This window comes from Grampus griseus, assembly GCF_964374135.1.
Source record: "Grampus griseus genome assembly, chromosome: 15".
Lineage (NCBI taxonomy): Eukaryota > Metazoa > Chordata > Mammalia > Artiodactyla > Delphinidae > Grampus > Grampus griseus.
The window spans coordinates 34,822,316-34,835,158 of NC_139009.1; the positions used below are offsets into that span (position 1 = coordinate 34,822,316).

Consider the following 12,843-nt stretch of genomic DNA (forward strand, 5'->3'; position numbering starts at 1 on the left):
GTTTAACAAAGACCTAAAAGACTTAAAGAACAAACAAACAGAGATGAACAATACAATAAATAAAATGAAGAATACACTAGAAGGAATCAATAGCAGAATAACTGAGGCAGAAGAACGGATAAGTGACCTGGAAGACAGAATGGTGGAATTCACTGCTGCACAACAGAATAAAGAAAAAAGAATGAAAAGAAATGAAGACAGCCTAAGAGACCTCTGGGATAACGCTAAATGCAACAACATTCACATTACAGGGGTCCCAGAAGGAGAAGAGAGAGAGAAAGGACCAGAGAAAATATGTGAAGAGATTATAGTCGAAAACGTCCCTAACATGGGAAAGGAAATAGCCACCCAAGTCCAGGAAGTGCAGAGTCCAATACAGGATAAACCCAAGGAGAAACACACCAAGACACATAGTAATCAAATTGGCAAAAATTAAAGACAAAGAAAAATTGAAAGCAGCAAGCGAAAAACGACAAATAACATACAAGGGAACTCCCATAAGGTTAACAGCTGATTTCTCAGCAGAAACTCTACAAGCCAGAAGGAAGTGGCATGATATACTTAAAGTGATGAAAGGGAAGAACGTGCAACCAAGATTACTCTATCCCGCAAAGATCTAATTCAGGTTTGATGGAGAAATCAAAAGCTTTACAGAAAAGCAAAAGCTAAGAGAATTCAGCACCACCAAACCAGCTCTACAACAAAGGCTAAAGGAACTTCTCTAGGTGGGAAACACAAGAGAAGAAAAGGACCTACAAAAACAAACCCAGGGCTTCCCTGGTGGCGCAGTGGTTGAGAATCTGCCTGCCGATGCAGGGGACGCGGGTTCAAGCCCTGGTCTGGGAGGATCCCACATGCGGCGGAGCAACTGGGCCCATGAGCCACAATTACTGAGCCTGCATGTCTGGAGCCTGTGCTCCGCAACAAGAGAGGCCGTGATAGTGAGAGGCCCACACACCACAATGAAGAGTGGCCCCCGCTCGCCACAACTAGAGAAAGCCCTCACACAGAAACGAAGACCCAACACAGCCATAAATAAATTAATTAATTAAAAAAAAAACAAACTCAAAACAATTAAGAAAATGATCATAGGAACATACATATCTATAATTACCTTAAATGTGAATGGATTAAATGCTGCAACCAAAAGACACAGGCTTGCTGAATGGATACAAAAACAAGACCCATATATATGCTGTCTACAAGAGATGCACTTCAGACCTAGGGACACATACAGACTGAAAGTGAGGGGATGGAAAAAGATAGTCCATGCAAATGGAAATCAAAAGAAAGCTGGAGTAGCAATACTCATATCAGATAAAATAGACTTTAAAATAAAGAATGCTACAAGAGACAAGGAAGGGCACTACATAATGATCAAGGGATCAATCCAAGAAGAAGGTATCACAATTATAAATATATATGCACCCAACACAGGAGCACCTCAATACATAAGGCAACTGCTAACAGCTATAAAAGAGGAAATCGACAGTGACACAATAATAGTGGGGGACTGTAACACCTCACTTACACCAATGGACAGATCATCCAAACAGAAAATTAATAAGGAAACACAAGTTTTAAATGACACAATAGACCAGATAGATTTAATTGATACTTATAGGACATTCCTAGGTTTAGGACAAACCTAGGGAGACAAAAGACCTGTATGCAGAAAACTATGACACTGATGAAAGAAATTAAAGATGATAACAACAGATGGAGAGATATACCATGTTCTTGGATTGGAAGAATCAATATTGTGAAAATGACTATACTACCCAAAGCAATCTACAGATTCAATGCAATCCCTATCAAATTACCAATGGCATTTTTTACAGAACTAGAACAAAAAAATCTCAAAATTTGTATGGAGACACAAAAGACCCCGAATAGCCAAAGCGGTATTAAGGGGAAAAAAACGGAGCTGGAGGAATCAGACTCCCTGACTTCAGACTATACTACAAAGCTACAGTAATCAAGACAGTATGGTACTGGCACAAAAACAGAAACATAGATCAATGGAACAAGATAGAAAGCCCAGAGATAAACCCACAAACCTATGGTCAACTAATCTATGACAAAGGAGGCAAGGATATACAATGGAGAAAAGACAGTCTCTTCAATAAGCGGTGCTGGGAAAACTGGACAGCTACATGTAAAAGAATGAAATCAGGATACTCCCTAACACCATACACAAAAATAAACTCAAAATGGATTACAGACCTAAACGTAAGACCAGACACTATAAAACTCTCAGAGGAAAACATCAGCAGAACACTCTTTGACATAAATCACAGCAAGATCTTTTTTGATACATCTCCTAGAGTAATGGAAATAAAACCAAAAATAAACAAATGGGTCCTAATGAAACTTCAAAGCTTTTGCACAGCAAAGGAAACCATAAATAAGACTAAAAGACAGGGCTTCCCTGGTGGCGCAGTGGTTGAGAGTCCGCCTGCCGATGCAGGGGACACAGGTTCGTGCCCTGGTCCGGGAAGATCCCACATGCTGCAGAGGGGCTGGGCCCGTGAGCCATGGCCGCTAAGCCTGCGCATCTGGAGCCTGTGCTCCACAATGGGAGAGGGCACAACAGTGAGAGGCCCGTGTACCGCAAAAAAAAAAAAAAAAAAAAAGACTAAAAGACAACCCTCAAAATGGGAGAAAATATTTGCAAACGAATCAACAAAGGATTAATCTCCAAAATATATAAACAGCTCATGCAGCCCAATATTAAAGAAACAAACAACCCAATCCAAAAATGGGCAGAAGACCTAAATAGACATTTCTCCATAGAAGACATACAGATGGCCAAGAAGCACATGAAAAGCTGCTCAACATCACTAATTATTAGAGAAATGCAAATCAAAACTACAATGAGGTATCACCTCACACCAGTTAGAATGGGCATCATCAGAAAATCTACAAACAACAAATGCTAGATAGGGTGTGGAGAAAAGGGAACCCTCTTGCACTGTTGGTGGGAATGTAAACTGATACAGCTACTATGGAGAACAGTATGGAGGTTCCTTAAAAAATGAAAAATAGAATTACCATATGACCCAGCAACCCCACCACTGGGCATATACCCAGAGAAAACCATAATTCAAAAACACACATGCAACCCAGTGTTCATTGCAGCACTATTTACAATAGCCAGGTCATCAAAGCAACCTAAATGCCCATTGACAGACGAATGGGTAAAGAAGATGTGGTACATATATACAATGGAATATTACTCAGCCATAAAAAGGAACGAAATTGGGTCATTTGTAGAGGCATGGATGAATCTAGAGACTGTCATACAGAGTGAAGTAAGTCAAAAAGAGAAAAACAAATATCGTATGTTAATACGTATATGTGGAACATAGAAAAATGGTACAGATGAACCAGTTTGCAGGACAGAAATTGAGACACAGATGTAGAGAACAAACGTATGGACACCAACGTGGGAAAGTGGCGGGGGGTGATGGTGTGGTGTGATGAATTGGGAGATTGGGATTGACATGTATACACTGATGTGTATAAAATGGATGACTAATAAGGACCTGCTGTATAAAAAAAAAAATAAAATTCAAAAAACAAACAAAAAGGTATGCACAATTATTTCATTATCCTACCTATATACAGCTCCAATAGTGGTGGAAGCCTAAGTATGGCTTCTTTTGCCACTCTGAATAAAAAGATATCATACAATGAATAGAAAAAACAAAACAATCCCTTATTCTTTAATGATACATTTATATTAAATAATTGGGAGCCAAAAATTATCAGTTAATTTTAAAAGTCCATAATAGCATGATAACCTTCAAGATGCACTCATGAATATCAAATCAGCCTTACCTGTTTAACATAATGGATCTGTGACACTCCATCAGTGAGTTGTACACAATGTAACAGCAAAGAAGCTAGATTCTTCCCTTCTACATCAGCCAAAGCTACATAACACACACACAAAAATTTCTTCAGTGATTTAACAATATATGGATATGAGTTTGCCTTTGTCATGTGTTCTATAAAATTTAAATATTTATAAACAAACAAAAAAAAACCTGGCAGAACTTAGTCTGAAGATAGAAGTTTAAGAAAACCATTTTACAACCAAAACTGAATGTAAAGAATGTGGAATAATTAAATACCAAGAGTTTGAACATTATGTGATATGGAGTCCCAGAGATAAATATACTGTTTGCAACCTAAAAAAGAGATCAACAAATGAAGTCAGAAATCACTTACATCTCAAAGTTTCAAGGTCCTGATGACAAACGGTCAATGAAGTAACTTGAGTTTCTTTCTTCTTCTTTACACCCATTTTAAATAGAATTAACAGTAGTCACTACAAGAAAGAAGAGTTTTAAGACACTAATGCACTAAAGCCCTCAGTACCACTGACATTTTGGGCCGGATAATTCTTTGCTATAGAGTGTTGTCCTGGACACTGTAGGATATTTAACACATCCTTGGCCTCTACCCACTAGATGTCAGTAGCATCCTCTTTCCTCTAAGTTGTGACAACCAAAAAATGTCTCTAGTCATTGCCAAATGTCCCCTGGGGAGCAAAGTTGCCACAGACTGAGAACTACTGATCTAAGGATTTCTGCTTTGAAAAACTTGTTTAGACTCAAGAAGAGTTTATTAATGTCTGAAGTTACTTTTACCTACCCAGTCTTTATATTTTAAAATACAGCAAACCTTCATTTTAGTAATAACAAAGAAACCAGTATGGTTTTTCAAAAATAAACTACGCATACCTAACCTCCGTGACTTCTTAGACTGACAGATCAGGAGGTATCATGAGATGCTATATCTTTATTTCTGCAAAATATTTAACAAAGGAAACTTTCACATACTATCCTCGTGAGTTTGCTTTTAGTTAACGAACAGAGTTTGTTTCAGCTAACAGGGTTCACAATGGGCTGAACAAATGTACTTAGAGGATACACACTAATAGTACCATGCGGTCTGAAGACAAGCCGCTAGGGAAATGCCACACAGGGCTCTTTTCTTGGTGCAGTTAGCATTTTTAGCAGTGTTTATAATGTAGACATTAGAGGACATAACATAGTGAATTTATAAAAGACACAAAGGTGGGAGCATATGTTGGATGATGGAATTAGGATTAAAAAAAAAACCAATAAACTGGAATAAATTTACCAAGATGAAACAGAAATAAATGTAAAATGTTGCATTTGGATTAGAAAAATATAATCTAGAAATACAGGATGGGGAGGTGGGGGAGAAACTATGTGATTTGAAACAGCTCAATATGTGGTTTGAATATTATGTGAGCCAATAGCACAACATGACTGCTAAAAACCACATTAGAAGTCAGCTAGACCAAGGGAATGCCTGATCCCTTGGTCATCTTCACAGGTCAGGTGACATGTGGAGCATTAGATGCTATGCTGGTGGCCATATCTTAAGGAGCCATAGTAAATGATGGAGCTTCCAAGGAACAGCCAGATTTCTGAAGGGCCAAGAGAGCACCTCCTTTCAGAAAACAGTTCAGTTAACCAAAGGTGTTTGGTCTGGAGAAAAGAGGACTGGACGAGTGCCTTAAAAGAGCTGCTGTTGTTGGAGGACTGCTTTGGAGAAAGAGGAATAGATGTCTTCTGTCTTTTTTTTTGGCTGTACTGCACGGCTTGCAGGATCTTTTCTCTGACCAGGGATTGAATCCGGGGCCACGGAGTGAAAGCACCAAGTCCTAACTACTGGACCACCAAGGAAGTCCCAGATGTCTTCTATCTGAGATGGCTATAGAATTTGTAGATGTCTATAGAATTAGGAAATGTCAGTGCAAGCTTCAGGGAGGCCAGTTCCAGCTCAATACAAAGGAAGAACGCTATGGTTCAACTATAAAATGTGCTGCCTTTCAAAAAAGAATTTCCCAATGCTGGGAATACCCAAACAGAAATTGAATGAACCCTTTCCACCTGTACTCCTGCAATAACCTCCCAACTGGTCTCCAAACTTCCATTCTGCTTCTGAAGAGTCCATTTTCTTCACAGTCATCAAAGCAATTTTTTTCAAATCTAATTACTCTCTTTCTTAAAACTTTCCAAGGGCTTTCATTTTCACTTAGAATAAAATCCAAATTTGAGACTTTGGCCTTCAAGGCCCTAAATAATCTGGCCATGCTTTCCCCTACAGTTCATCTCAAATTAATCTTCTCTTCACCATCTAGGGGACTTTGCACTTCCTGATATCTCTGTCTGTTAGGCTTATTCCACCAAATCTTTGCAAGGCCAACTCTTCATCATTCAGGTCTCTTCTCAAATATTATCTCCTCCCAGAAGCCTTCCATGACCACTCTATCTAAAATGCCACCACTCCTACGCATATACAGACCATTTCTATTGCTTTATTTTCTTCATAGTACTTACTACTACCTGAAGTTACAAGAACTTGTTTATTTGCATATTATGTCTCCCCTAGTAATAAATTCCATGAAGGCAGCAACTTTAATCTGTTTTGTCCACTGTTTTAATTCTCAATTCCCAAAACAGTACCTGGCACATATCAGGTGCTTAATAAATATTTGATGAATAAACAAATGAGTTATTTAAAAAACATTTGTCAGTGATGTTCTAAAAGGTATGTATACTTTTAACAGCAGCAAGTGGACTACCTGTCATCTTAAGTAAATTCTATATCCAAATGACAAGCTAGTCCTGACACTGAAAAACCTTTGGTCCCTTTGCTAAGTAAGAGGTCAATACAGCAATGAAATGTGAAAATCCACTTAACAGAAAATGGTAATAAAAATGGACACAGTTAGAAAAGCATTGACAAGGTTAAGAATCTGAAAAGTGAAATGATTAGATCAAGGGGAATATCACTGGGGATCACTTCCTAGGTAAGTCACCAATATACAAAGCTTAGAAGGAATAGAGATAGACAACTGGGGAGGCTATTCTCTGGTGAATGGTGAGCAAATCTGCCCCGGGATTTGATCCTGGAACCCTCAAGACTGCACAAAGAGGTCTGGTGCTTATGCGTGCTCAATGGATGCCTAAACGTTTGTCCTGAAGAACTGGGCCTCCCAATAGCGGAAAATCCCGTGCCCACCTTAAGGTACTGCTTAAGTGGCCAGAAGATGCTCAGTAAATTATACTCCTCCTGGGTCCCACTGGCTGCTTCCCTTCTGATTGCTGCTTCACTCCCATCTACAACTTTCTGGCTGACTCCCACAAACATTATCTGGGCAATTTCCCAACCACGTGGAGACCGGGGAATGACAGGTAAAACAAAAGTGGTTAAAGTGCTATCTCCATGGAGACCTAAGCGACCGGAAATCAGTTTCAAGACCGTCAAATTCTCGCGTAACTGAAGGACGGGAATTGGTGAATATCGCCTGGCGGCCCTAGCAAAGTGGCCGAGCCGAGTGGTGGAGAGTCGAACGCTACCGCGGATGGGACAAGCAGGACGCCTGGGAGCCAAACCTCGTTCCCGTGAGAGTCCGAGAAGAGTCGCAGCCCTCAGGACGAGTCCCGGAAGCTGGTCTAGTTCTACGGTGTCTCCGTGGCTCACAGCGTGGTCTGTAGTCGACTACCGGGTCGAGGCGACGGGAGGGAAGGAAGAGGACCTGGAGGGAGAATCATCGCGAGAATTGAGCCAATGAACTCCTCCAATCAGGAGTCCAGAGGGGTGGTGATGTCACCGGAGAACCGGTGTTAGTGAGTTTGGTCAGACCCTACTTTAAAGGGTGCGTGCGGTACCTCACTTGAACCGCTAGGGCGAACCCTGCCCGCCTCCTTACCGTTAGGTAAGCTTTGACAGTGGCCTCCACACCCCTGAGTCCCTGGGAAGCACTTTTGCCTTAACCCAGACGTTCCACCTTCTCCCTCTCAGCTTTCTCAGCGCAGAGACAGGGAGAAAACTGCCTCCGGGCCTTTAGAATCAGGAGCCTGATGACTTTAGAGCCTGTGAGAGGGGGTAGGGGATGGAACGGGCAGTCAACTGAAGCCACAGTAAGAATTTTGACTAAGATGCGAAGTACGGAAATGAACTAACGTATGCCACAGTACAGGTATTCATTCAGCAAACAGTTAATGAATGCTATTGTCGGAGCTGTTACCAGGCGCTATCCTTGAAAGTTATCCTATTTAGGGTATATATATTATGCAGAAAACCAAATTATCAGATGGCTCGGCCCTTTAAAAATACATAAAATAAGTAGGTGCCAACCTCTACACTAGGAGCTGGGACGGAGGTAAGATCAAGAAATAGACACGGAGGTTATGTTCAAGTGCAATTAATTTGGGAAATACAGAGAAACATTCCAGTTCCCCAAACCTTTAGTCAGATTGATGATTTTAAGTTTTTAATCATTACTTTTCTGAATTTTATCTCACCTTCGTTTGTTTTTCTTTGTAGTTTTATCACCTGTGTATGTATCACTAAACAGATCTTATTTTGTTTGATTTTGAGCTTTGTATGTGGAATCGTTTGTTTTCTCCAGGACTTTGCTTCTCAGCATTGCTTTTGGCATCCACAGAAAAGCAGGTCTGTGTAGTTCTTTCATTCACTGTTGTATAGTATTCCATTGTTTAATATACCACATTTATCCATTCTAGTCCTCTGGAGATTTGGATTGTTTCCAGCTTTTGCACTAACAATACTGCTGTGAAGTGTCTTTTACATGTCAGCTGATGAGTGTGTGTAGAACTTCCTCTACAGCAATTTTTTCCTAATTTTGACTGGGACTGATAGTAAGAAATACATTGTACCTTAAACCAAGTACACCTAAGTACTCACACATATATAACTGAAACAAAACTTTCTTGAAATATTTGTTATTCTACAAGAGCTATGTGCTCTGATATTTTCTTTTTTTTTTAAGTTATGGTAAAATACACATAACAAAATTTACCATCTTAACCATCGTTTTTTTAAAAAAAGGAGAAGCAAGAAACAACAGGCTCAAGGTGGAGCCACTAGCCCCCAGGACAGCAAACCAAGACTTAATGGCAGTTTCAGCCTGTCTCAAGAACAGAATTTCTGGAATTGCTTATCAGCACTAGAGAGGTAATCTTACCTGAAACAATCCTTTCTTTTCCTTTACTCATAACTTCTTTGTCTCACCCCATTTCTATAAAAGCTTTCCATTTTGTACCACTGAAGGATGCCTTCCTATTTACTAGATGGGATGCTGCCTGGTTCATAAATCATTGAATAAAGCCAATTAGATCTTCACATTTACTTGGTTGAATTTTGTTTTTTAACACCATTATTAAGTGTTTTCCTTTTTTAAATATATGTTTCAGTCTCACTGAAGTAACTTCGTAACGATCAATGGATTACAACCCTTTTTAAATTTTGGCCCAACCATTTGAAAGTAAGGGGCATTTGAGAGTAAGACGTTGTGAGTCTTCCCCCCACAAAATTAGAGCATGAGCTAGGAGGCAAACAAACACAATTAACATGTATGTGCAAAGGTGGTAACTGCCATAGAAAAAACGGGGAATAGAAGAGAGAGAGGGGGAGATCTGTTGCCATTTTAAATAGAGTGGTCAGGGTAGGCCTCCTGGAGTAAGGATTTGCGAGAGATGTGGATACCCTGAGGAAGAGCATTCCATGTGGAGGGAACAGCCACTGCAGAGGTGTGTCAGGGCAGGAGCTTGGTGAGGAAGAACAGCAAGGAGGCCAGTGTGGCTAGAGCCAAGCCAGCAAAGGCATACGTTATAGGGAATGAAACAAGGGAGTTTCAATTATGTAAAGCCTTACAAGGACTTTTACTGTAAGTGAAATGGGGAGTCATTTTGAGCAGAAGAGTGATAGGATTAATCTGCATTTCAAAAGAGTCCCTGGAGCTACTTTGTTGAGACTAAGACTTTAGTGGAAGTGCGAAGACTTCCCACTTCAATGAGTGAAGAGGCTATTGCTATAAACTAAGCAGGCAAGATGCTGGTGGCTCAGACCAGGAAGGTAGCAGTGGAAAGTGTGAAGAGTGCACAAATTCAGGATATGATTTGGAAGTAAGCCAACAGGATGTTCTGAAGGATGGGATATGGAGTATGAGGAAAAGAGTCAAAGATGATTCCAAGATTTCTGACCTGAGCAACTGGAAGGATGAAGTTGCCATTCATAGAGTGATCAGGGCAAAAGTTTGCTTGGAGTGGATTTGAATGAGTTTAAAAGAGACTGGGAGGAAAGGAATTGACAGTGACAAGATCAAGCAGCGACAATGGCGGTATAGTACACAGTGGCAAATAAATGGAATGGTAACTCCTAGGGGAAATAGAGGCAAGAGAAAGTTCAGGTTTTAAAGACTGAAAGAGTAACGTGTTTGGAAAAGAGCTTTTTTTTTGGAGTCAACTTGCACCACCAAATTGAGACCACTTTAAATTCTCTGCTTGGGTCTTTTCAGAACACAGCATGAATTTGGGCCATGAACCTTTTTTTAAGTAGCTATATATTTTATTTGTAAAAATGTAGTCCAAGGGAATTTTTAAAGAATCAGTAATCCTTGATATATAAAAGTATAAAAGAAAACACTTAAATGGCATCTTATGGTAAAAGTGGACTACATAAAATCATGAAAAGTAATCAGTATATCTGTGTTTTGTTAAGTGTAGTTTTACTTTAAATATGTACCTGTTAAAGCAGCATTTTCCCTTCAAGTAGGGAAGGGAATTTTTTTATAGTTATTTAATAACACATTTTCACACATAATGATTTTTTTAAGTTCTTTTACATTTGAAAGGATGTTTGAATAATTAAAATTTCACCTTTTAAAACCACAAAAAAGGGATTTAATTGCCTACTCATTTAATACTTGTTCATAAACTTCACTCCAATCACAGGTATCTACTATAATAGGTATTGTTTTCCATAACTGAAAATCTCAATGGAGTCTGTCAGCCTCAGAGTCACCCTTACATTTTAAAAAACACACTTTATGAGAATAATCTGTCAGTAGTGTATGGTGATTTACATAATTAAGGAATCCCTCCTAATAAGCCCTATTTAATAGCTTCATGTCTAAAATGAAATCCAAAAGCATATACTAGAGTATGAATATGAATATTTTATTGTTTGTTAATATAAGATGATATTTTCTGGTCAGGAGTCTCTCATGAGGTTGCAGTCATCCAAAGGCTTAACTAAGGGTGGAGGATCCATTTCCAAGATGACTTAACTCAGTGGTGCTTGTTGTTTACAAAAGGCCTTAGTTCCTCCCCAGGTGGGCCTCTCCCCCAGGCTGCTTGAGCTTTCTCACAACACGGTAGCTGGCCTTCCCCAGAAAGAGCAAGGTAGAAGCTTCAATGGCTTTTATGGCCTAGCCACAGAAGTCCCACACCATGTCAACAATATCGCATTGATTACAAAGTTCAGTCCTATTCATTGTGAGAGGGGACTACACCAACCCATAAATGCCAGGAGGCCAGTATAGTTGGGGGGCCACTTTGGAGGCTAGCTACCACAGTCTATAACACATCTACAAATTTCTCTTGATACTTAAAATGTACTGACTAATAGATCACAACTAAGGAATGATTTGTTTACGAGTTGTTTGATTATAATTTCCACAGTATATCTTAAGGAAACACTAATGCTCATGTGTTCTTACAAACTTATTTGCCTTTAATGACATACATTTTCATAGAAGACAGCCACAGAATTTAAACATAAAACTAGGTTTACTAGATGCACGAGGATCCGTGGGGCCTGAGACTGGGTTTCAACCTGGCTTCCCAGGATGTTGGTAGCCTTCATACCAGACTGGCTGAGAGGCAGGGCAGAAGTCAATCAAAATGATCCAGTGGGTCCTAGAGGAGAATGACCAGCTGATCTGCTGTATCATGGAGTATCAGAACAAAGGCCAGGCAAATGAGTGCACCCAGTACCAGCATGTGTTACACAGAAATTTCATTTATTTGGCTACTATCACAGATGCCAGCCCAACCATTGCTTCAAAAGCAATGGAATAATCTTCCAGTTGACTGTTGTGAGAAGTCATTGAATGTAATTCATTTCCTATGAAGTAGAATCTTTACCATCTTAACTGCTTAAAACATGAATGAAACTTCTGTGACTCTCAAAAATGTGAAGAAAGCTACTAAGTTAACTGTATTCTCAATGTAAATATTTATTTTAATAATTAAGCAGATTCCCTAAAAAAACAAAAATAAAAAAAAAGGTTTGTTAGGTTTGTTATGAATGAGGCACATTTTAGATGTTCTTCAAACTTTCTTTTTTTATTTTATTTTGATTTAAAAAATTTTTATTTTTGGCTGCGTTGGGTCTTAGTTGCTGCGTGCGGGCTTTCTCTAGTTGCAGAGAGCAGGGGGCTACTCTTTGTTGCGGTGCACAGGCTTCTCATTGAGATGGCTTCTCTTGTTGTAGAGCATGGGCTCTAGGCGTGCGAGCTTCAGTAGTTGTGGCTTGCGGGCTTAGTTGCTCCGTGGCCTGTGGGATCTTTCAGGACCAGGGATCAAACCTGTGTCCCCTGCATTGACAGGCGGATTCTTAACCACTGGGCCACCAGGGAAGTCCCAAACTTTTCCTTTCTAAAGAACTCTGATCTTATCCCTTCCCTACTTAAAAGCACATGATGGCGCTCTTTTATGTATTCTTTCTTTCCTTCACCAAACACCAGCCTCCAACTTGTGGGACCTTCTCAGTATTCCCTGAAAGCACTGATCTTTCATGCACTGTGCTCTCTGCTTGGAAGGTTTTTCTTGCTTTTTATTTTTCTCTTTAAGATTTTTTTTTTTGGATGTGGACCATTTTTTAAAGTCTTTATTGAATTTGTTACAATATTGCTTCTGTTTTATGTTTTGGTTTTTTGGCTGGGAGGCATGTGGGATCTTAGCTCCCTGACCAGGGAGGGATAGAACC

At 39.7% G+C, this 12,843-nt stretch overlaps 1 protein-coding gene and 1 pseudogene across 4 annotated transcripts in view; one reads left to right on the forward strand and one right to left on the reverse strand.

Moving 5' to 3' along the window:
• The window catches only part of THADA (THADA armadillo repeat containing), a 314,312-nt gene extending 306,736 nt beyond the window's left edge, over positions 1 to 7,576 (reverse strand). For all 3 annotated transcript variants that reach the window (XM_082672019.1, XM_082672020.1, XM_082672018.1), the window contains exons 1-3: positions 7,443 to 7,576; positions 4,237 to 4,336; positions 3,844 to 3,938 (exon numbers count right to left, since the gene is read on the reverse strand). In XM_082672019.1, the coding sequence (XP_082528145.1) occupies positions 3,844 to 3,938; positions 4,237 to 4,312 (171 nt within the window). In that variant the 5' untranslated portion in view covers positions 4,313 to 4,336; positions 7,443 to 7,576. The remainder of the gene's footprint in view (positions 1 to 3,843; positions 3,939 to 4,236; positions 4,337 to 7,442) is intronic.
• Positions 7,577 to 11,701: 4,125 nt separating this feature from the next.
• Positions 11,702 to 11,933, forward strand: LOC309833479 (SS18-like protein 2; annotated as a pseudogene). Its single transcript has one exon. The product of its transcript is annotated as an SS18-like protein 2 (transcript).
• Positions 11,934 to 12,843: the final 910 nt, after the last annotated feature.